The sequence below is a fragment of the Mustela putorius genome, unplaced genomic scaffold (genome assembly GCF_011764305.1).
Source record: "Mustela putorius furo isolate JIRA1106 unplaced genomic scaffold, ASM1176430v1.1 tig00003853_pilon_pilon_pilon, whole genome shotgun sequence".
Lineage (NCBI taxonomy): Eukaryota > Metazoa > Chordata > Mammalia > Carnivora > Mustelidae > Mustela > Mustela putorius.
The window spans coordinates 79204279-79229454 of NW_025422005.1; the positions used below are offsets into that span (position 1 = coordinate 79204279).

Genomic DNA, 25176 nt, shown 5'->3' on the forward strand with positions numbered 1-25176 from the left:
GCTGAGACGCCCCAGAAGGCAGTGCCAGGCTCCAGTGTGGAAGTTATTAGAGCTCTGCCATTTAGCACAGCCTTCGTATTTGGTGACCAGTGAACCTTCACAGCACTTCTCAGAGGGAGGCATTTTCACCCTCATTTTATGATTTAGAACTTGTCCCAGCTCACATGCGTAATAAGTGGCAAAACAGGGATCTGAACTGAGGCCTTTGGTTTGGGAGCCTGCAGTGTTCTCCTTTTCACAGCAGGAGTTATTTCAGCTTTGGTTACCATGTCTGCGGATGCATCTGGGATCACAAACAGTCCAAGAAGCACAAAGGCTGGGCCCATTATGGAAGGTTTCTCCGACTTCTAGAATCTTTTTTATTTTATTTATTTATTTTTCAGAGAAAAAGAGAAAGAGCGCACACAAGCAGGGGAGGGGTAAGGCAGAGGCAGGAGAAGCAGGCGCCCCACTGTGCAAGGAGCCCAATGCAGCACTTGCTCCCACGACCCAGGGATCATAACCTGAGACGAAGGCAGACGCTTAACCGACTGAGCCACCCAAACATCCCAGACTTCTGTAATTTTTAAGTAACATCAGAATCCTTAAAACAAGAAGACCATGTGCTTGTCTTTGGGACCTCTAAGAAAAGACTGCCTGAAATTCTACAACCAGCTCTGTAGCTAATCTCCTGGGGACAGTTGGCATGGTGGCAGCATGGCAGAGGGGGCCACTGTGAGGCGGCCTGCCAGCTTGTCAGTCCTGAGGCTCCAGTATGCGCCCCATGGAGGCATCTCCTTCCCATGAACAAGAGCAGTGACAACTTCTCTTTCCTGTATCTTCAGTCCAGGCCATGGAGGCTCCCGAATCCACCTACACTGAGAGGTGTGGAAAACTCTGGTTTCTGACTCTCAGAAGACTAAAAGCCTGACCTTTCCCCAAACAGCATGCAGGAGACCTAAGAAACCTTCGTTTATATGTCCTGGGGAGGGCAGAGAAGATGTCGAGCAGTATCACTCGGCAAGGACTGCTTTGTGTAATTCTCTGACCATTTTCTACGTTGACATTTGCACTCACTAAAAAACAAAACAAAACAAAAAAACTTTTCCATTTTCCCCAGAACAGCTGAGAATGCACAGATCCCAGCCTTTAGGTTCAAATCATCCCTGTCAGTAGAGGACTGAAGACCACTGTCAGGCAGCTGGTAGACCAGTAGGCATTTCCCAGTCCCCAGGCTCTCTGCACCACCCCTGCCGCACTGGTGGTTGGGGGTAGGTGGGGGAGGGGAAGATGCCCAGCAGGGGCTGAGCTCACCTCTGACCCAGCTGCTCCTGGCTCAGCACACCGGGGGCCACCAGGGCCTGAAAGTGCCCCATGCCTCAGAATGCATGACCCCAACCACAACAGCTGCTTTCAAGCACCAAGGGGTAGAAACACATCTTGAAATTTCAAAAATAAAAATTCAACAAATGGGGCTACAATTTGCCTGGAGACATTCTTGGCTATTAAGTGACTGACACTCGGCTAACTCAATAAATGTGCCTTCTATTAAACAGAATCTGTTAATCCAGTACATAGACTTTTGCAACTCTGAACCCAACATTTCCTCTGTGCACAAAAAGTTTCCAATCTGCAGAGAACAGATACACTTGTATACAACTAAAATGCAGGTATTTGCATGTGGACCTTTACAGTATAGATCCCTCTGATTAACTGCAAGCTAAAGACATATTTACATGTCTGGGGAAACATCCTGCTTTGTTAAAGAGAAAGTAGAAAGTTCTAGAACTTGGTGGTTCTCAAGAGGAACCAATGAAATAATTTGGGGGGTGAGGGCACGGATACAGCCCAGAGTTAGATATGTAAATCAGTGTTTTGAGGGACACCTGGGTGGCTCAGTCAGTTAAGCCTGTGCCTTCAGCTCACATCATGATCTCAGGGTCCCAGAATAGAGTCCCGCATCAGGCCCCTTTGCTCAGTGGGGAGCCTGCTTCTCCCTCTCCCTCTGCCTGCCGCTCCCCCTGCTTGTGTTCTCTCTCGCTCTCTCTGGCAAATAAATACAATCTTTTAAAAACTCAATCAGTCAATCAATCAATCAGTGTTTTGAGAAGAATCTGCACAGATCCAAAGCCTTCCACTTTGCTTCCACTCAAAAGAGCAGACACTGCAGCATGGTAGGTAACTTACAGCCTGGAAAAGTATTCCGGATTTTAATTTGGGATCATTCTGCAGACTTTCTGGGTCCCGTCAGTTAAAACACTTGTGACTAGTCAGTCAGCTCTGCTCATGCAAACTAATGAAACATCACATTGTCCCACCACATGCTTCCACAGCACACAGGGCCGAAGGGATTAGGCACCAGGCAGCTGTTCCCAGGAATGCATGCTTCCACATACCCGAAGACAGGAAGAGGACCTGCACCGCTCTCCCAGAGCCGATCCTTTGGCTATCCCGACAACACAGACATCTCGACAACAGGAACCAGTCCCCTCTCAGCCCAAGGAAGGTCCCAGATTCAAATAAAAATTCACCCTTGAAGATAAGTGACTCAAAGGGACAGCAGTCAAACAAACGCTCCTGTCGAGAGGAAATCCTGTCTGCCCACCTCTTGGGGAAGCCTTACTCTGCCTGCACAACAAAGGCTCCTTCTGTGACATCAAGCAGCAGGTTTAAGAGCACCCTGGCTTCTCACTTTGGCCACCTTTCAAAACCACAAGTACATCCAAGGGCAGCCAAGACAACAACAAAGCCAAGAGATACAGTCTCCAAATGAGGAGAGACCAACTCTCCCTTCCAGGCTTGCCTTCTGCCTGGCTCCTGGTGGCCAAGACTCCATTTCCCCAAGGTGGGTATTCAAGGTGCCCTGGATTTTAGACTCTGGGGACTGCAAGCTTTCCAGGCAAAAGGATAGCTCAGAAGATGCCCCCAGCCGAGGCCAAGCTTTTCGGAAGACTGTGGGGCCCAGTGTCTGGGGAAGGACCGACAGCACTCTGGGTTCTAATCCTTGCTCAGTCACCCACTAGGGTCTGAGCTCAGGTGCCTCAACATTCCTGAACCACCTTCTCAACTGTGAATGAGAACAAAACCTGCTGCTACTCATGATGAAATCTGCCAGGTCTCTCACGTGGGGTGAGGATGGGCACACAGGATAATTTATGATCATATCATTAAGGATATTTTAAAAATATAAAATGTGAGAGAGAGTAATTTTTGTGGCTAGGACACATGTTTATAAGACTGCTTAATAGTACAAAATTTTAGGTAATTTTTAGGAAATTTCCTCTGTTTTGCCTGGGGCCTTCCACAGGGCAGATATTCAATTAATATGCAATTATAATAAGGGTAACTTTTTAAAGATTAATGAGCTAAATATATTTGTCAGGAAAATAGCAAACTTGAAATTTATCAGAGTATTTTGCAAGGCAAAAAGGTGTTGTCTGGTGGGTTTCCCTCTGAGTATAGGTGGGGTGTACAAGAAAAGTGGTCTGGGCTTTCCCAGATGACCCCATTATCATTGTGCCAACAGCAAACAGGACAAAATGGAAGATTTTCAGACTTGACGTCCAGGCAAGTCACTGTCGAGTAACTGTCAGGCAAGTCACTGTCACTGAAATTAACCTTTGAATTCATTATGAAAAGTAACAAGTAAGGCCAAAAAAAGTTAACCTCAAACAAGTCCCCCGAACCAAAAAAAAAAATCAATAATCTTGTTAAAAGTAAACCCAACTGGTCTCACACCTTGGGGCCAGAGATCTAAAACTCTTAACTTTAAAAGCTCCCAGCATGGGGTGCCTGGTGGCTCAGTGGGTTAAGCATCTGCCTTCAGCTCAGGTCATGGTCCCAGAGTCCTGGGATCAAGCTCGGTGTGGAGCTCCCTGCTCAGTGGGGCAGTCTGCCTCTCTCTCTGCCCTGGCCCCTCCCTGGGCTCGTACTCCCTCCCTCTCAAATAAATAAAATCTTTAAAAAATTTTTTTAAAAATTTACCAGTTCCCAGCTTCCAGTGGTGAGTGAGTGAGCAGTGGGTGGTTAGTGTTTTCATAGCAGCTGAGCTGTAAGAGCTGAGTTAGGTCTAGAAATGCTATTTCGCCCTCAGGGCAGCTCTGCTGAGGCACCTCAGGCAGTCCTCCCCATCTGGGGGCCCAGATTCTCATTCATACCTTTTTGTCCCTTCCTTTACAGGAGCACAAGCTTTATTTGCTAATCCTGTGGCTTGTTCCAAAAAAGGAACTGAGGCAGCTAATAATCATATCAGCAATATTTAAAAGGATAAAAATAATAAAAAAGGAACTGAGGCAGCTAATAATCATATCAGCAATATTTAAAAGGATAAAAATAATAATACAAGGTACTTTGAACTCCTCAAAACCGGGAACACCTCAAGATAGTTTTTAAAGTGCATTGCGTGAACCAAATACAGGGGCGTCTGGCTCAGTTGGGAGAGCATGAAACTCTTTAGGGTCCTAAGTTTGAGCCCCATGTTGGGGGGTAGAAATAAGTAAATTAGTAAAATAAATAAAATTACTCAAAAAAATAAGTAAATAAATAACATTTAAAAATAACAAAATCTATTAGTAAGGCCAGGGAGCAAAATGGGATTTTATGATCCTTCGACATGACCTGCTCACTCAGCAGTAACCCTAAAGGATATGAGTTCTTTACTTCCTGTATTCGCCTTTCACAATGAGGTATTTTAAGTTAAGCGACGGCGTTGTGAATTTGGACGAATGTAGTTCTGAATGATAAACACACGTAAGCCAGCAGAGCTTGTCAAGTCTTCCACAGCCTGGACTTCAAACCCAGGACTCAGGCCCATCATCTGATAAGATCTTCTATAGAGATCTGACCTCTGTCCAAGTCATTTTCAAATCAAAAAGCTTTGAACTCCTGGCAGGGTTGACGGCTTGGACCTTGGGTGTTGATCAAGGACTTCCTCAAGATAGAAAAGATGACTCCATTACCACCCCTTGGGGCTCCTGGGAGCTGCCCCCTTGTGAGAGCTGGCACCCAGCCAGAGCCTTAGAATGTAAAGGAGTGAGTTCGTGAATGGCCTCCCTAGGGCACACAGTGGACATGCAGCTCACAACAGAGTTAACTCCATAAATAAAAAGTGGCTACAGGAAGTCAGGGACTACTTGGCTCTGACTCTAGGAGTGCTTGTTTTTGGCTGGCCAGAAGCTCTTCTTCTTGGTTGCCTCTTAACCTTCCCAAGAGGGAGCAATGACAGCACCCATTCTGCGTGTTCCATGCCAGTGATTCGGTATGAACAATACCAAATTGGGCCACTTCCACACCAACCTAGGCCGCCAGCAGGCTGCCTGTGAGCTCTCTGAGCTGGGAGGTCACCCAGCTAGATTTTGCAGAGCAGGTGCAGGGCTTTCTAATGCCCAGGACACCCTGGGGAATCTTATGAGCTGACATCGGAAACATTTCAGGACTCTCCAGCACTTTCTACAGAGTATATTGGCCTCTACTTGTTTTCTTCTTATACAACTGCAGTTAGGGCCCTAAAACAAATTCTGACCTCCTACCCGCCTAGCTCTCTCCCAGGAATCTGTACTGTCCACCTCCCAGCTTGCTACACAGCAGCCACAGGCCACACCAGCTTCGTCTGGAGTTTTTTCAAACATGCCAGACTTGTTCCCACCTCCAACTTTTTGCACTGCTCTCCCTGTGCCTGAAACAGCCTTCCTCTGGTTCTTCCCATGGCTGCCTTCTCTCATTACACAGGTCTTAGCTCAAATAGCATCTCCTCAGAGACCTGTCTGCATTATAAAAAAAGAAAAAGGCCCACTAAATCTTCAGTCTATTGCGATTTCCTTCATAGCACTTAATCTGCAATTAATGTGTGTATTACCTGGGCCCTTCACTAGAATAGTGGCACCAGGAAGACACCATTTCAGATGCCTCATCACTATCCTGTCAGTTCACATCCTTCCTCACCCCACTAAAGGGCAAGAGCAGACTGTTGGAAAAATTTGGTTGCCAGAACATCTTTAAGGTCGGACCAGCCCTTCGGTTCCACTACTAAGAGGGACTGGGCAGAACTTTCCTGGTGAAGCTCTAGTGCTTAAAAAAAACCAATGTACTCTGACAAAGATGCTCAATATATAGATATTGAACAAAGAAGTGAGCTAGGATCAAAGTGGCTTTCTTTGCTGCAGGGTCGGACAAAAAGAGACACCAGGAGATAAAACAGAAAGAACCAGCCCCTTCTCTGCCCGATAACATCACAGATTGCTGATCTTCCCCGGCAGGAAAAGGAAGGCAGTTTCTAAACCAGCTCTAACAAGCAGAAACTAATCACAGCCAGGCCCAATACAAACCCCGGACAAGAAGCTTTTATAACCGTAAGGCTTTTTTACCCAGATCCCTAGTGGGTAGGAGAAATCAATCCTTGTTGTAAAGTATTCAGAAGCCAACCCGATGATGGAGCCAGACCAAATTTTACTTCAGCATGTTGGAGATGTGGGTCCTAATTTACAGCCATCTTGGCATCTCTATAGAATCAGATGGACACAGCTCAGAATATGATATCATGATAACAAAAACATATACCCGTGCTTCCTTTTGAGGGACTTAGCAATATATAGGAAGTCAGCTGTAAAAATACTCTCAAATACTAGATACTAAGAAACAGTTAAAGTTTTTAGGTGTTATAGTTTTTTATGCTATGTTTTTTTTAAAAAAATAAGAGTACTTATCTTTGAAAGACACATACCAAAATATTTACAGATAAAACAGGGGCTGAAATTGACTTCAAAATAATCGCAGAGGAAGGCAAGTGGGCGGGAGTACAGAGGACATGGGGCTGGCCCAGGCCCAAGCCCAGAGTAGCTGGAGGGTGGTGGGCCCTTGGGAGGTAAACTCTTCGCTATGCTCTGTACAGCTGACATATTCCCTAACAGAAAGGCTTTTTCAAAAAAGCCCAAGTCATTTTCACTTGTGGCATTAAAGAAGTTACCTGAAGGGGCGCCTGGGTCGCTCAGTCCATTAAGTGGCTGACTCTTGATTTCAGCTCAGGTCATGATGTCAGGGTTGTTTAAGATCAACCCCCGCACTGGACCCCACGCTGGGTGTGAAGCCTGCTTGGGATTCTCTCTCTCTCCCTCTGCACCCACCCCATCCGCTCCCCCCAGGTTCTCTCTCTGGAAAAAAAAAAAAAAAAGTAAATAAATGAAGAAGTTACCTAAAGGTGAAGGTTTCGCCTTTCCAGTCTTGCAGGGGGTGCTCCTGGATGATGGCCGGGGTCAGAGGAGAGTTCTGCCGTGGGGATTTGGAATGGGGCAGGGTCCCTAGGTGACTGAAGTTATCACAGGACCTGATGGGAGGAGGGCCCTTTTTCTTCCGTGGGAGGGTGCCATGTATAGACACGTCCTGATAGGCATCTCCGGGATGCTCAGCTGGAGGGGACTTGCTGCTCAGAAGGTCCATGGACGAGGCCAAAGGGAACTGGTGATTCACTGGCATGTTTCTGGGAAGGCTCACAAATTTTCCTGCAGCCATAATTCTCGGCTCCTCTAAAGGGAAGAGAAAAGAGCAAAGACATGAATCTCAGGCCATCACAAGAACGGACTTCCTACTCACAAATAGAAATGGAGACGAACCGTAGAACAGAAGAACAGGTTCGTGGAGCATTAACAGGACAAACAGTGCATGGCACCACCAGTGAAATGTAATACAAATGGGAAGCTTAACCATGTCCCTTTTCTGATCCTACAGAGGAATTCTCCTGGGTTGGCAGCAGATCCACTGATGGAAAAGGGCAAACGTGTTTCAGAGACTCTAGGGGCACATGAGCCATTTTATTAGTTCAGATGACCGAAGCTGATGGAAAAGCATGACTAACAAAAAGGACTCTTGAGGAAGTACTCAAGGTTTCGAGGTAAGTGCATTAGAGAACACATTATAAATGTTAGATAATTAGCCTCCATCTTCCCACCACCCTGTACATGATAAGAACAGGTGGAGATTACTGGAATTCCTCAGCTGCTAGGACATCAGTGCTGACTGGCCCCTCAGTTGTGCTACCCAGGGTAACCAGGCAGAATTTTTTCTAGCAAAGACTTGGTGCTTACCAATAAATCAATGTACTCTAATTAACGAAGACGGGCCAGGGTCAGGGGTGAGGAGGTGGGTCACTCCTCCCTACATGAATGGGCTCAGCTGCAGAGGAAAGCTCCTGGGGTGAGGGTACATTGTCCCCCAGAGGGGTCGGAAACATGCCTGCCACTAGCAGGGTTAAGCAGCAAGCATGTTGTAGTCAGGGAAGAATGGGAAGGAAGAGAAATAAGACAAAAGGAGGGAAAGAGGGAAGAATACGGAAAGAAAAAGAAAACGTGTACTAGGTTGTATACAAAAGTAGACCCAACAATTATGCCCAGCTACGATCACTAGCAGAAATGTTCACCCTGAGCAAGAGGCAGCATACGCCCACCTCCCCCTCCCACAAACAAACTATGGTTTTGGCCTCAGCCAAATTAGACAAGTCATTTTTTTTTTAAAGATTTAATTTATTTATTTGACAGACAGAGATCACAAGTAGGCAGAGAGGCAGGCAGAGAGAGAGAGAGAGAGAGAGAAGCAGGCTTCCTGCGGAGCAGAGAGCCCGATGCGGGGCTCGATCCCAGGACCCTGAGATCATGACCTGAGCCGAAGGCAGCGGCCCAAACCACCGAGCCACCCAGGCGCCCCTAGACAAGTCATTTTTAAGGCCAATATTATAGGAAAAGAAATCCATGCCTGAATAAAAATTAGAACTAGTCCCTGGAGACATTAAGGATCCAGAATCCATCCCACCCGCCAGGGAACCAGACTGGTCTGGACAACACAGCAGCCTAACTCAGTCTGCCTGATGCACTGGCCTCCCTGACACCGGGGAGCAAAACATTTCCTTTGCTCTGTAGTCTGTCCTAAAGCCCTGCAGCCCCCATTCCTCACAGGCCACCCCTCTCCACTGCAAAAGGACAGCTTGGAGTGAAAATCATTACTGAATAACACCCCTGCAGAGTCCGTTCCACAGAGGAACTGGGGCCTTGGGATGTGGCCTGAAGATAAGCAAGCGCACCGCTGCAGAAGCTCACGGTGTAGAGCGCAGAACTGGGATAAAGGCAGCACGAGGGGAACGACAGACAACAAAACATCCACAATCCCTTGCTTCACCTGCGACAGACAGAAACACACAAGTGCCAGGGGCTGGACAGAAGGAAAGCCTTCCTACAAGGTGTATGATTCTAATGCTGTCTTCCTTCTTCCCCAGACCTGGTCATTCTGGGGCCTGTCTGCTCCATGCCAAACTGTGACCACACAGAAGGCCTGGCTCACGGGGGTGCGAAACAATAGGACTATGAGTCCCCATGTGGGCCGCTCCCGGTTCTGGCCAGCACCTGGCACAAGGTCAGAACTTACTCAATGTTAGTCATCATTATTTAAAAAGAAATCCAAGCTCCCTGGCCCTCCCTAACCACCAGTGACGTAAGCCTACCAGGATTCCTTTACCCTACACACACACACACATACACACACACCGCCCCTCACAGTTGTGACTGCTTGCCTGTCCAAGCTGTCAGCACCCTAGGGAGGCCTAGATCATTCCAAAGAGCCTGCTGGGGAGTCCCAGAGCAGCACAGAACCTCTTTCTATGCAGAGGGATAGTTGAACAACTCTCTCCAGTTCTTATGATGGGTAAAGGTTGCCCTGGCTCCAACGCTTCTGGCCACAGGTTTCTTCTCTGCTTATCCAAGATCTCGATTTCAAAACAGGGCTAAAGTGCTCAAGAATGCCCTTCAGCAAGCTTCCCATACTTCAGTTTACTCTCTGCATTGAGGGTTAACACGTGCCCTTCCTACTTTCAATTCAAAATACACTGAAATACTTCTTCCATATAAGATACTTAGAGAATCAGTGATGTATCAGCCCCAATCCCTGACCAGGAACTCAGAATCACCAGGGACCCTTCATATGCTGGAGGGAAGAACAATTAATCTCAACAAATTGACTTGAGGAGCATCTCAAACAGGGCGATGCTAGAGAGGAGACATTGTGGAAAGATTCTGAAAGGTCAGGAATTGTATGGAAAAGCCTTCCGAGACGATGCTAGAGGCAAGGAGGTGCCTCCAAGGTTAGGTGCCAGAGAAGACCTGGAAGGGAGAGAAAGAAGCCGGTTTGTGTCCAAGTGGGTAACTCCGGGACTTCTGGGAAGGAAAGAAGGGAGACAGGCAGGCCCGTCAAGCTGCTACCCACAAGCCAGTGAGGAAGGATTTAGAACCCTGACCTCGGGCAGTGGCCAAGCAAAGGAGGGACAGAGGGAAGAATGAGGAGCTCAAAGCCACAGCCACGGGAGGACAGTACGATGCTGTAATGTGCAGAGTGGGTAAGAAGAGGCCTCCTGCAGGAGGGAGGCTAAGAGGCTGGCTGCTGAGCTGGGGGCGTGAGGAACCAATGGCGCAATTCAGTCTTAGGAGAGGAGATACTGGTATGTTCGCTTAGGAGCCAGAACAGGATGTGGATTTTTAAAAATCATCAACATAAAAGGAATATTTAAACCAGAGAGCAGATCCCTTAGCTTGTTATTATCAACTGTGATAACAGATGTGAAAGTACCTCTTAAACTGTCAGGAACCATACAATATCCATGAATTATATTCCTGCTCTCTCTCACCATGGCTGCTTCGAGCCTATAGGGCCTAAAGCAAGGACTGAGTTTTGAAAACCTGAAGCTGGGGTGGGGAGCAGGGGGCAGTGGCAGTCCTCCAGCTGGCTGCACATAAGAATCTTTGGGAAGCTTTTAAAATCCTGACACCCAGGGCGCTGGGTGGCTCAGTCGGTTCAGCCTCTGACTCTTGATTTCTGCTCAGGTCGCAGTCTCAGGGTTGTGGGATCGAGCCCCACGTCTGGCTCTGTGCTCAGTGTGGGGTCTGCTTGTCTTTCTCCCTTTGTTCCCCAACCCCGCTTAGTATATGAAATCTTTTAAAAATATCAAAATAAAATCCTGGCACTCAAGCTGTGACCCAGACCGATGACATCAGAACCTCGGTGAGTGTGACCCTGGCATCAATCTTTTGAAAGCCACCAGTATTGTCCAAAGTGGAGTCGGGGTTGAGGCCCACTAGATAAGCAAATCTCTTTGGTAAAGAGCGACTCGCACTCGGACTGGGCTACCCAAGGAACAGAACAGAATGGCAATGAGGAGGGGTCCCTCAAAAGAAGCATCAATTCATTCTTCTCATCACCACACACAGGATGCAGGGCCTCCTCCATGGTGGGCACTGTGACTGGAGTTGGGGACAGTGTCAACAACAGTACTCACGAGGTTACTACTCTGTGGTGGAAGCAGACAGCAAGTCCCGGCCACACAAGCTGGTGAGTCTCAGAGCTATGGGAGCACAGAGTGGGGACCAGGGTCTAGACTCAGCCAGTGGCCAGAGAAGGCTTTGCTGAGGATGGGATGTTGAGCTGAATGATGTAAAGCAGAGTTTAATAACCGGAGGGAGAAGATTATCCAAGCTGAAACCTCCAGAGAATTCTTAGCTGCAGACAAACTTGAAGTATGGAAGCCAGGCTCCCCTCTACAACCCACTACCTCGAAATTGGGACTCTTCCCTCATTAAAACATAGGCTTGCCCTGTGTGTAGTCACTTGGAAACACTGGCTCAACCCTGGGCCCAGTGTCATGCTTGACTCAGCCTAAGAGTGGGGGAGGTGGGCCCAGACCAGAGACACAACTTCCAAAAATTATAACTAAAAGTGGGACGGAGGGCAGAAGGGGGAACTATAGGTAGAAGGAACTCATTTACAACCTTACTACAGCGTACTCCCTGTATTTCCTACTTGACCCTTATTCGCTTTTATTTTTTCCAGACTCTAGAAACCTAGGGCAAATCCAAGGGAAGGAAGTACATGGTATGTAGTTGGGATCTAGGTTCAAGGTAAGTAACTTTCAATTTTTTAACTTTTATTTGAGAGAGAGAACACAAGGAGGGGGAGGGAGAGGGAGAAACAGACTCCCTGAGGAGCAGGGAGCCCAACTTGGGGCTCCAGGGCTCCATCCCAGGACCCCGGGATCATGACCTGAGCCTAAGGCAGACACTTAACTGACTGGCCACCCAGACGCCCCAAGTACCTTTCATTTTGAGAGCAAAGCCACTTACTACATTTGACTCCACCAGGCAGAATCTCAGAGTGTTACATATAAGTAGGATCTCAGAGAATCAGGCCCAAATAAAGGAAGTAAATGTTCATTCACTGAGTATATGTTGTCTGAGGGCTTACAATGTAGCAGGGATGAAGACTTAAAAAAACTAGACAGGGTCCTGGCTCTCATGGAGTGTAAGTTAGGATGGAGGGGGTGTCCAGTCAAAACAGACAAGAAAACATACCAGGTAATATCCCAGCCTCATCGTCCTAAAGAACACAAACCAGGAAGAAATGATAGAACATACCAGTTGGGATGGAGAGCTAGTTAGATGAGGGTGGTATGGGAGGACTTCTCTGAAGAGGTTCCTGAAAAAAGACACAGAACCAGTCAAGAGAAGCTGGGAAGGGAGTTCCAGGACAGGTACGGGGCAAATCAGAGACTCTAAGGTTGGCACAGTGCTTGGAAAAGTATGGTGAAGACTAACCCCAATTCTCCACTTCCTGGCTCCCAGGTTTTCTCTACTTGGTGATGCTTCTGTCTCAATGTTTCTAGCCATTACATGCTTCTTATGTACTTTGTGATTCCTTTTTTTTTTTTTTTTTAATCAAACACAGTATGACTCAGAACCTAGGCTTTGAAGACAGACATTCACAGGGCCAAATCCCTATTCTGCCATTTACTTACTGTGTGTCCTGGAACAAGTTACTCAACCTCTCTGACAGCTTCCCATTTGTAAAAATGGGTTAAAAATAGCTCTTCTGTGGGACTGCTCTGAAAAGTAAATGCAACAGTGTACAGAAAGCCCTGGACATGTGGCAAGAACTCAATAAATAGCCGGTCTCCTCCCAGCAGGTCAGGGACCAGGTCTGTCTTGCTCAGCATGGTATCCCTATTACAAAGAGAGTTCACAAAAGAAGTCACTGCTTCTGGGAAACACCGCAGCCAGGAAGGATGGGGAGGTAAATGTTTTAACTCAGAGCCATAGACATAAACACCAAACCAAGTAGGACACAGACACACACAGGCCCATGGAGAGAGCCTACAGGCAGTCTTTAATAAAAGAAAAGCCCAGGTGAGACTTTGGCCACCTGACGTCACCTCTCTCCACTATGCAGGTAAACAGACACGGTGTCCTAATTCAGTCTAATGCCAGACCTTGAAATATATACAAAGGTCAAAGATTCTGCATCTTGATATGAACATATGAGACCTTTGTGAATGTCCAAAGAGCTGAAATCTCAACAGGGACAAGACTGAGCCTGAGCAACTCCCACCCTCTGTGCTGCCCTCCTAGTCCTGCTCACCGGCTGTCTCTGAAGTGCTCCTGACCAGCGGTCCAACTCGCTGGCTTTGCAGAGATGTCCCGAAGAAACTGAAGAGCACATGCTAGTCAAGGCAGAGACAGGCAGCCCGCTTGTTTGGATTTTTCCAGTTTATTTCTAAAATGAGCTATTTTTCAAGTTAAACTTATAGAGGGTCACCTGATGTGGGAGTTAAAAGCTTTGCCCAATTTGAAACTCTGGAAATGTAACTGGGTCAGCTGCCCAATTATGACCCCAACAGAGAATTTCTCATTTGGATATGGAGTTTTGTAACCTCTCTGTAGAGTCAAACAGGAAGAGAAGATTAAAAAATTGGCTTAGGCACTTAGAATGAAGTTTTTCTTCAGTTTAGAAATGAAGAGTATCCCTATTTTCGAAGTAAATTTATGAAGTCTAGCCAAATGACTGAGATATGAATAATTCTTCCATGGATTGTATTTCAAGCAACACAACACAGAATTTACATGATAAAGTCCTTTCTATATGAACAGGAGTTTGAGATCTTGGTTAGTCATCTGGAAATGCCAGGCTTCTCAGCAGGTTTAGAGAAAGCTGGCACGCCTTTCACATTTCACATTTCGCATACCCCCACAACAGCTTGACTTGTGGCCTCACCACTATTAACTGGGCAGCCCCTGCACGGATGCTCTGTTGAACCCCCTCTGGGCACCGAGGCCTCCCCTTCCTCCTGCCTCCGTCCTTGGCAACGTGCAGGAAGATCATCCGCTCCCAAACTGACCTTCCCTCCGCCAATGTATTTTCCTTGGACAGATCTGTGCAGCCTTGGGAGATAAGTTTCAAGGTTTAAAAAAAAAATCTCTGAACGCCTGGCTCCATTTTTTATCCCAGCCAATGGCTCTGGGCGAAAGCACACGCGAGGCTAGGTAAACGCTCTGGCCCCTTCGGTGTACTCTTCCTCAAACGAGTTAATGCCAAAACCAGTTTTCCACCCCAGCCACAACCCACCGTGTTGCCCACGGAACATTTCGCCTTGCCAGCTGCTTCGGAGCCCACTCGACCGCTCCCAGACAAGTGTCTACACCTGATCCAACTTTTAAAGTGGTGGCAGCCGCTGCCGCTAGGGAAAGAGGGGCTGAGATCCGAACCTCTTCCAGTCGCGTCCACCGTCCCTCCCTACACCTCCCCTTCCCTCCCCTCTCCGACGCAGAGGGAGCGACACAAGCAACTATTCATTCTTTCTCAACAAAGACAGAGGGAGGGGGATGTTGTCAACAGTTACTGGGCAGGCTCCTTCGCTTTCATTGCAAACTCTCGGAGATTAGGGGAGAAACTCGCTTCCTCCAAGCCCAGGGCTTCCAGCGGAGCCCCCAGGCCCCCGCGCCCCCGACCCCCTCGGAGAGGGGACCGGACGAGCCAAGCAAGGGCGGCCGGCCGAGCCGCCCCGACCGGCGGGGGACAGGATGGGGGTCGGGGGAGACCAGTGGCCGGGAAGATGCCGCTCGCGAGCAAAGAGCAGAGATGCTCACGGCACTGCGCTGAGCGGCTCCCGCCGCGGGCCACGTCTGGGGAATACCGGCCAATTTCGAGGGCCCCGAGGGCACAAGCCGGGTCCGCACTTCAGCCACTCCCGCCCCCAAACCCCAACTCTGCTGGGGGCAGGGGATCGCCGGCTCAACTTTCCCCCTATCCTAACTTTCTCCAACAAACTTCCCAGCCCGTCCTCCCAGACGAGGGGGAGACCAAGGCGCCCTGGGACGACCAGCAACCCCGCGGGGCGCGCGGCCGACACTCACCTCCCCGCGCGGCGCTCGGTGCCGGGGCTCTCCGGCTAGGGGCTCAGAGGCGCCCCTCGGCGGCCCCCCAGCCGCGGCTGCTCCCAGGGCGCGGGCCACTCATGGTCGGCGGGGCGTGCCCGCAGAAAAGCCCGCGCGCGGATCTCCCGTGCGCCGGGTGGCTCCGGCGGCCGCGGCTTCGGCGGCGGCTCCGGCTCCTCCAGCTCCCGCCCCGGCCCCGGCAGCTGCAGGCGCGGCTCTGAGCCCGCGGCGCGCGCTCCAGCCCTCAACTGGTGATTTGCGGCGCCGCGGCCCCACCCCGGCTAGCCGATTCGCGCGCCTTCGCGGAACCCCGAGACATTTACATGCCGTGACCTCGCCTTGCCCTCCTCTGCCGGGTTCGAGAGTTTGGTTCCCCTTGTATTCCCCCCGCCCTCCCAAAAGTCTTGAAGTGAGGATTGGCCGCTTCCTCGCTGTACCCCTCTGGAGGGACGATACTCCCTATTCCAGTCCTCCCCCCTTCCCCGCGTTAATTACCCGGCTGGTCGGCTTTGCTGTCTGCAGACACCTGGCTGGCTTGCAGTTTAAAGGGCTTTGATGAGGCAACGATCCAGGTAACCACAAATAACCAAATCCTGGGACAGGCAAATCAATCATACCCACCTGGACAAATTGAAAGCAAAGTGGGACGTGGAATTGGCGTTTCAGTACTAGGTAGGCTTAGTGGGGTGAAAAAGTGGAGCCAACTGGAGGTCTTACATTATCAGATAGCAATCAAGACCCTTTATAAAGCTACAGACATAGTAACTGGCATCAAGGGTAGACAAACTGACCAATAGAATAGAGAGTCCAGAAGCTGATCTACATTAAATGGTCACGATTTATGTCAAGGATGCTACTGCGATGCACTGAGAAAAGATGGCATGTCTTTTCAGTAAATGATGCTGGATTGACTGAATACCTACATGCAGAAAAAGGAAGAATCTTGACTCCCCCTACCTCACACCATGTAAAAAGAAAAATCAATTCCAGATGGATTTTAAATCTAAATGTGAAAGATAATAAACCTATCCAAAGAAAAAAGAAAAGAAAGACCTGCAAGGCAAAGATTCCTTAAACACACAGTACCGGTTATAAAGGAAAAAAACTGATCATTGGACAGCATTAAAATTAAGAACTCCTGTTCCTCAGAAGACACCATTAGTGAAAAGCCAAGCCACAAAGGGAGAAAAGATCACTGCAACACATGTATCCAATAAAGGAGTTGTATACAGAATCTATGAAGAATGCTTACAGACCAGCAAGAAAATGGCAGAATATCTGACTGAAAATAGGTAGAATATTTGAACAGCATTTCTCAAAAGGGGATAAACAGGCATTTCTTGAAACAAAACAACAAACATATGGAAAGTTTCTCAATTACTAATCATCCCAGAATGAAAACTGAAGATACAATCTCTCACTTTACACCTACCAGAATGGATAAAATTAGAGAACTTTGAACAACACTTTACAGACCTGTTTGGTGAAATTAGCATGTAGCCTGTGACCCAGCAATTCCATCCCTAGGTTTGTTGTCTACTCAACAGAGATTTATGTACACATTCACCAAAAGACATGTTCAGAAATGTTTATAGCAAAGAAACTCCCGGGGGGCGCCTGGATGGCTCAGTGGTTGAAGCCTCTGTCTTCCGGCTGGGTCCTGATCCCAGGGTCCTGGGATGAAGCCCTGTGTCAGGCTCTCTGCTCAGCGGGGAGTCAGCTTCCCTCCCTCTCTCTGCCTACCTGTGATCTCTGTCTGTCAAATAAATAATATCTTATAAAAAAAAAGAAAAGAAACCACCCAAGTGTCCACCAGAAAGAGAGAGATAAGCTCTGGGCAATAATATACAGTAATAACAACTACCTCTATATTCAACAAGATCATATTCTCACAAATAAGATGTTGAGTGAAAGAAGCTGAACACAAATGCGTACATACTATATACTTCCATATACATGAATTCCAAAAACAGTCAAACAGTTCTATGATCTTAAAGGTAAAGATAGTGGTTATCTTGAGGGATAGCGGTTATCTTGAGTGGATTATCTAAAGGGTTGGGTTGGGTAGTGATGGAAAGGGAGCCCAGAGGAGGCTCCAGATGCAGGTAATAATACTCTATTTCTTGAGTCAGGTGCTGGTTTTATAGATGTGTCCATTTTATAACTGACCTTCATTTTATAAAAATTGGTTTGTGCACTGCTCTTCTTGCATGTTCTATTCCAGTAAAAATGTTTTGAAAATTGTGCCACACTGGGTCTTTGGGGGAGTGGGAGGGGCAAAGGGAGGAGAGAAAATCTCAAGCAGTCTCCAGACACAGCACAAGCCTGGGGCCCAGTCTCACCACCCTGAGATCATGACCTGAGCTAAAATCAAGAATCGGAAGCTTAATGGACTGAGCCACCCAGGCACCCCTATGTTGCATATGTGTTATGTCATTATCATCCTTTTGAGAAAGAATTATTGGCAAGTCTGTAAGATTTTAAGTACAGCATCCTTAAGAATGAGTTTCTACATTTTCTTCACAGGTGTTTTTGTTATTATATGTAATATATAATATATATTATTATATATTTATTTTTAAAAGGTTTTTTTGGGTGAATTTTCCTGAAGTGTTTAGTGCGGTGAATGTCAGACCAGCCGGTATATATCTAAACTAAATTATCAGAAATACACTTACTGACTTTCTCCTGCTCTGAAGTGTCATTAAAAACAGTGATAAAACATGTTGGATTTTCTTGATTTTCAGAACTGCCTAAGCACCTACTATATATAAAGGTTCTACTTCGTGACACATGATAGGGAGATAGCAATAAAGAAAGACTAGACAACTCACGTGTCGAGAGGCCTTGGGCAAGTCACTGTTCCTCTCAGTCCCTCCATTTCCTCATGAGTGAGTGAGTGAATGCATGTGAGAAGTCAAGGAAATAATAAATGTGAAAGTGCCTGGTATATAGTGGATATCATTAACTATACTCTACTTCATGACACATTCTATGTCTTCATAATACCCCTGGGGGACAGGAACCATCTTTAGCCCCATTTATATGGGAGGAAATAGACTCAGAAAGGTTAAGTAATGTCAACCATAAATTCATTCAACAGATATTTGTTGCATGCCTACTATGTGCCAAGATCCATGCTAGTGAGAGGCAGAGCCATAATTTAAATCAGAGTCACAATTTAAGTTCAGTGGTCTTTTCACCACACAACTACTTTCACACTTGTACCCCCAGTGCCTGGCTCATAGTAGGTGCTCAATACATTAATGGATGGATAATAGCATTTTTAAACATATAGTTGACACCTGAGCAACATGGGTTTGAACTGCACAGGTCTACTTATAAGAGGATTTTTTTGGATAAATACAGGACAGAGAGTACTGTAAGTGTATTTTCTCCTCTTTGGGATTTTCTCAATAACATTTTTTTTCCTTTGGTTTGCTTTATCGTAACAGTGCACTATATAATACATGTGACATGCAAAATATGTGTTAACTGTCTATGTAAGGTAAGGCTTCTGGTCAACTACAGATTATTAGTAGCTAAATTTTTGGAAAGTCAAAAATCATACACAAATTTTCAACAGCACTGAGGTCAGTGCCCCTAAACCCTGCATTGTTCAATGGTCAACCATAATTTTCTGATTAGGTAATATCGAGAATATAGTGGTATACTATGAAAAGTCCCTTTCTCAATTCTTTCTCCCAACTGCCCAGTCCCCCTCCCACCAGAGGCAAAACCACAATTAATATCATGTATTCCTAGCAGAGCTTCTCTAAGTGTGTGTATGTTATCCCTGACTCCTACTACAGGAAGTAACATACTATACCCACAGTTCTACACTTTGCTTTTTTTTTTTTTTCCACTTAGCAGCATGCCTCAGAGATTTTCTCATAGTAGTGCATTGTACTCCTTTGAAGAGATGTGCTGTAATTCATTCAATCAGTGCCCTACCCATGGACATTTAAGTTGTTTCCAAATCCTTTCCTATTACAAACAATACTGCAATGAATAACCTTGTATGTATGCCATTGGTATGTCCAAGCATATCTGTAAGGTAAATTTCCAGAGGTAAAATTCCCCAGTCGAAGGGTATTCACTTTTGCAATTTCTATTAAGTGATTCAAATTGCCTTCCATTAGGACTGTACCAATTTATACCTCCCAGCAATGTAAGATTTTCCCCTTATGAGGGGCAGAAGGTCTTATTAAACTTTTGAATGTTTGTCAACCTGATAAGATGTGAATTTCACTGCAGTTTTAATTTCCATTTCTCTTATAATAAGCGAGGCTGCTCATCTTTTCATGTTCAGTAGTCATTTAGTTTTCCCTTTTGGCATCAGTACTCCCACTTTTCTATCCATTTGTAGGTCTTTTCATGATTAATGTACTAGGACCTCACTGCATGGTAGAAAGCTTAGCTCTTTGTAGTATGAGCTGCAAAATTTTTTTTCAATGATAATGTTAAAGAAAAGAGCTGATATATGCAAAGCACTGTTACTTTAGGAAGCTCATTCTAGAAACCATGCAGAGTGAACCAAAGAAATCACCATGGGATACTGATTAGAAGGCTATGGCAATTGTCACATGACAAGGGCCTTGACCAGGCTAGTGGTAGGGGGAACGGAAGGACCAAAATGACCAAAGTTATTCCAAGAAATAACTGGCAAGAGTTAATAATTACCAGTGATAATGATGACAATAACAGTAGCTATAACTGGGTTAGAAGTAACTACAAGCTAAGTACAATGCTAAGCCCTAACCCACGAGCTGGTGCTATTAGTGCCTCATGTCACAAAGAAGAAAAGTGGATTTTAGGAGCTAAGTAACTTACCCAAATTCACTGCAGTGGTAAGGAGCAGAACCAAGGCTAACCCAAGGTCTGTCTGACCCCAGTGGGCTGGCAGGTGAAGGAAAATGGTCAAAGGTCTGCAGTCCAAGAGGCTGAGTATTGCCTGGCTTGATGACAACTGTGGAAGAGGCCAGAGCCCCTGCCTTTGCTAGAGAGTAACGTGATCCAGTCTAGGCACACTAAACATTTTTCAACACCTTTCATGTACGTGATCACTCCTCCCTCAATGTCTGTGAGTCACAGAGGGTAGCAGTAGCCCCATTTTACTGATGGGAAGACTGAGGCACCCTGAAATTAAATAGCCAACCCCAATTAGAATGTCCAAGTCCAGAACAGGTCCTCCATTAATATGTGCCTTTTAGCCCCCTCTCCTTCTTGGCATCTGTCACAGTTCATAGTCACACATTTATTTTTGTTATTTCTGCTTAACATCCATTGCTCTAAAGAATCTAAGATCCATGTCTGGTTTTATTTTTGTTTTGTCCTGAGTTTGGGGCCTGGAGCATTATTGGCAGTCAATATATATTTATTGAATGAATGAATGAATGAACTCCAGGCTTCTAGACCCTTTGTCCTCTATCTTTGTACTAATGGTAAAGCTCCCTTATAAGCTAAATAAATGTAATGCCATGGGTGCAGGTTGTGCTATGAACAATTTTAAGATTCAAAAAAAATTTTTTTTTAAAGTTTTATTCCTTTATTTGTCAGAGAGAGAGGGAGAGAACACAAGCAGGGGGAACAGCAGACAGAGGGAGAGGGAGAAGCAGGCTCCCCACCAAGCAGGGAGCCCGACACGGGGCTTGATCCCAGGACCTTGGGATCATGAACTGAGCTGAAGGCAGACACTTAACTGACTGAGCCACTCGGTTGTCCCAGGATTCAAATTTCTCCAAGTGTATAGCCACTTCCACATTAATGTTTAAACAATAAAACCCTGGACCAAAGACATATGAAGGGACAACATAACCAGTGACAGGGAGGTGATGTCTTCTAGACAGTTGCAAGAGACTTTGCCAGGGAGCACTCAACCTAGAGTTGACCCCTTCCTGCTACAGAGTAATCTGTTGACCTCCACCTACTCTGGGACATCACTAGGGAAGAGACAGCTGGGACAGGCATCGGGCAAAATGCAGTTTAAGGAAAAAAGAACTAAAATTCCAGCTTGGCCCAGCCCTAAATGACAAAAAGTAAGAAACAATGGATGTTTTAGCTATCAAGACCAAACAGGAAGCCTGAACTCGAACATCTGCAGACAGAGAGACAGAATTTCCTTCACGTTCTATATAATAAACCGCTGACATGAAGAGCCGGCATCTCTGACGTGCATCAGAGCAGCCAGCATGGCAGTCTTTTCAGAAACCATACGGCTGAGGCACCTGCCGTGTGAAGAGCTAGCCATGGACTTGCCCTCAAGGACATCCCCTGTGTACGGAGCAGGGACATCAGCTCAGCCTCCAAAAGGTCTGTGTGATGGCTGCCAACTCAGTGAGACAGGCTAAAGAAGTCCCTGGAGGAGGCCCATGGCTGGAAAGACCCTCAGACACTTAGCGAATGAGTGAGTGAGCGGTAAAGAGATGCGGTTCTTTACAGCGGAGGCTTATTTTCTATATAAGGTACACCTCAACCTGATGGTCTACATCTGAACTACCAGTTTCAGGACTTGCCTCATCACCAAGCTCTGGACACTTGTTCCCTAGCTACTTTCTTAATTTAATGACCAGCTTTGCATGAATAAGCTTCTCAATGTATTTAATAATTGAAAAAAAATACACTGAAATATGTCTAGATAATGATGGAATTCCAGGTGATTTGAACTTCTGCATTTACAAAGCTCTCCTTTTCAGGTTTTTCTTTTCTAGTAAACATGTATCATTTTTATTATTTAAAATGTCACTTAGAGTGGCACCTGGGTGGCTCAATCAGGTAAGTGTCTGCCTTCGGCTCAGGTCATGATCTTAGGGTTCTGGGATTGAGCCCCACATCTGGCTTCCTGCTCAGTGGGAAGCCTGCTTCTCCCTCTCCCTCTCTGGTCCTCCCCTCTGCTCATGCTCTCTCCCTCTCTCAAATAAGTAAATAAAATATTTTTTAAAAGGTCACTTTGGGGTGCCTGTGTGGCTCAGTTGGTTAAGCATCTGCCCTTGGCTCAGGTTATGATCCTGGGGCCCTGGTATCAAGCCCCGAGTCGGGCTCCCTGATCAGTGGAAAGTCTGCTTTTTCCTCTCCCCCTGCCCGTCTTGGCTCCACTCTCTTGCCCACTCACTGTCCCTCTCTCCGAAATAAAACATTTTTTTTTAAATGTCACTTAGAAAACCCACTCATAAGGCCCTACATTATGGAAAGCATCACTAGGCTGAGGAGACAGGAAGCTGAGTACGTCATCAGATAGCATTGTGCAGACACAGAGCGAGAGGTGCGCTGGCTCGGCAGAGGTCCCCTGTTCTGTGCACAGAGAGAAGGGAGAGTGCAAAGTCCTGGAGATGGACTGTTGATGCTGGCAAAATAAAGAAGGGGGAGTTTGGGGAAAGAAATGCTTTGCTACAGAAATGAAGAAAGAGAAAACATGTATGTAAAACCTAGTACAATGGCCACTTGGCTGCCATCTTGAATCATGGTGGGAAAGGGCTCAGACTAGATGCTGTAGGCTGCCCCAGCCTAGGTGGAGGGGAGCCCTGCCAGCATGGTCTAATGCAGCAGAAGGAACCTGGAAAGTTGGAGGAAATGAAGAGAACACAAAGCCTGCCAGCTCCCCTAAACAGGAATAGTCAAACTGAAAGAAAAACCTGACTTGCTTGGATGTACTAATTCAATCTTTGATAACAAAGCTGGCTTCCCACGTGAGTAGGTTTCAGCTGAATAGAATGGTTTGTGGGAAGTCCGCAAGACTCACTCCGTGTCCTTAAAAAAAAAAAAAAAAATCGTCCTAACAATGTTATCACTTAAAACTCCAAGATTAGCTGCAGATTCCTTTCTATGAGGCACCAACCTCTCTGTATAGTCCTCTGTTCTGTAAAACAATGTTAATCCTTAATGGGTGACCTAATAGAACTTTGGCTCTGAAAGTGTCCTTTGCCCGGAAGCTTTACTTCTAGGAATTAGTCCTGCAGAAACACTCACCTGTACACACTAAGATATTCATGGCAGCACTGATCGTGGTTTAAATAAAAAAGTGTTTACCTGCAGAAGGATGACTAAATTACAGCACAGCTAGTCTATGCACCCACTGTGCAACTGATAAGAATGAGGTCATTCTATAGGAACTGATACCGAAAGGCGTCTGAAATACCACTAAGTGAAAAAAGCAAATTGCTCCATTAATGTAAAAATCACGAGCTTACATATTTGTGTGGGTTTATGTGTCTACATGTACAAAATGTGTGAAAGAATTTTCTTCTTCTTCTTTTTTTTTAATGTTTATTTATTTATTTGGAGGGGGGCAGAGGACAAGGGAGACAAAGTCTGAAGCAGACTCTGCCCTGAGCATGAAACCAGACAAATGCAGGGCTCGGTCTCAGGGTCCTGAGATCACAACCTGAGCTGAAACTAAGAGCCAGACGCTTAACTGACTGTGCCATCCAGAATTTTCTCTCATCAAACTGAAAGGTGAAATTGACAGGTGAGCAGGAAGGGACTTTGCTTTTTCCTCAATATTATTTGAAACTGTATGAATTTTTTCCTTGAGCACTGACTGCTTTCATAATTAGTGATAATTTACATAGTGCTTACTATGTGCCCTATACCATTCTTAAAGCTTTACATATATTATTAACTCATTTAATTCCAACAATAATCTTATGAGGTAGCACTATTCTTTTTTTTTTTTAAGATTTTATTTATTTATTTGACAGAGATCGCAAGCAGGCAGAGAGAGAGGGAGAAGCAGGCTCCCTGCTGAGCAGAGAGCCCCATGTGGGGCTCCATCCCAGGACCTGAGATCATGACCTGAGCCGAAGTCAGAGGCTTTAACCCACTGAGGCACCCAGGCGCCCCAAAGTGGCACTATTTTTAACTCTTTTTATGGATGAGGACATGGTCCCTGTCCAGGTCACACAGTGATATGAAAAGGCACTGAGCTTTGCACCCACGGCATCTGGCTCAGGCTTGTACTGTAAATCACTAGATTATAGTACCTGAAGAAAAAAATGATAAACAAATAGCAAATAAACAAATAGCACTGGCTTTAGAATCAGATATGTCCGCATTTGAGAATCCCGGTTTTTCCTGATTAGCTACATGATTCTTAGCAAATGTCTTACTTCCATGTCAGTTTCCCCATCTGTAAAATGGGGATGACAGTGACATACTTCATGAGACTGCTGTGAGAACCTCACAAAATACATTCAGTGCCCAGCACTTAGTAAGCCCTTGTTAAATATGCATTATTTCCTCTATTGAGATTAAATTACCAGCACTTTAGTGAATATTAATTTAATTGGCTGTTTTCTCGATTAGCTGTCAAGAGGCATCTGGTGCTTCCAGGGTAAGCAGAGAAGGGGGACTTGGGAATAAGGGGGAATTGGCTCAGATGCAGAACGTGGAAAGTGCTAAATTAACCCTTCAGCTTTTGTGCAATGTTGCCTGAAGCCGGTGCAGTTAATTAATAATACTTATATGGGTTTTTAAATCATTCTGGGGTAAAATACTGTTATCCCCATTTTTTGAAAGAGGGTAGTGCTGCTCAGGGGTTTGACCACAGGCAAATTAAATAACAGAACAACAGGATTGAACCCATTAAACAACAGAGCCAAGACCAAAATGTAGATTTTTCTTGTTCTACATTCCCTCCTCTTTCCCTGACCCCTGCCGCCTGACTAGGTTTGGGGGCATCATGACTGAGAAGTGGGGACTGCAGCTTCTCAGAAGGAAAGCCCTACAGCAACAATGACAGTATGGGAGAGAGATCAGTGATCATGCTTCTGGGGGAGACAATCCATCCGTTCGCAGGCTGCCGGAGCCGAGTGGGGACAATGGCCTCCTCCACAACTCTAAGCTAAATAAAGTTGGTTCACTGACAAGCATGCCAGACCCCCTCCCTATGGGGTCCATACAGCCCAGGGGCAGATTCACTAACCCTTTCTCTCCGCTTTTTATGGTGCTTATCCTTACAGTAGTCATCACT

The 25176-nt window shown here is 46.2% G+C and overlaps 1 protein-coding gene and 1 long non-coding RNA gene across 3 annotated transcripts in view; one reads left to right on the forward strand and one right to left on the reverse strand.

Annotated features, from left to right (window-relative positions):
- Positions 1-15453, reverse strand: part of BCAR3 (BCAR3 adaptor protein, NSP family member) — a 109805-nt gene extending 94352 nt beyond the window's left edge. The window contains exons 1-3 of one of the 2 annotated variants that reach the window (XM_004752575.3): positions 15189-15453; positions 12417-12477; positions 7166-7496 (exon numbers count right to left, since the gene is read on the reverse strand). In XM_004752575.3, coding sequence (XP_004752632.1) covers positions 7166-7482 — 317 coding nt within the window. In that variant the 5' untranslated portion in view covers positions 7483-7496; positions 12417-12477; positions 15189-15453. The remainder of the gene's footprint in view (positions 1-7165; positions 7497-12416; positions 12478-15188) is intronic. The other variant, XM_004752574.3, reaches the window with a different exon arrangement.
- LOC106005787 lies at positions 2659-25054 on the forward strand. Its single transcript, XR_001179409.2, has 5 exons — positions 2659-2824; positions 7699-7861; positions 11217-11337; positions 11836-11903; positions 24873-25054. It is a non-coding gene; the product is annotated as an uncharacterized LOC106005787 (long non-coding RNA).
- Positions 25055-25176: the final 122 nt, after the last annotated feature.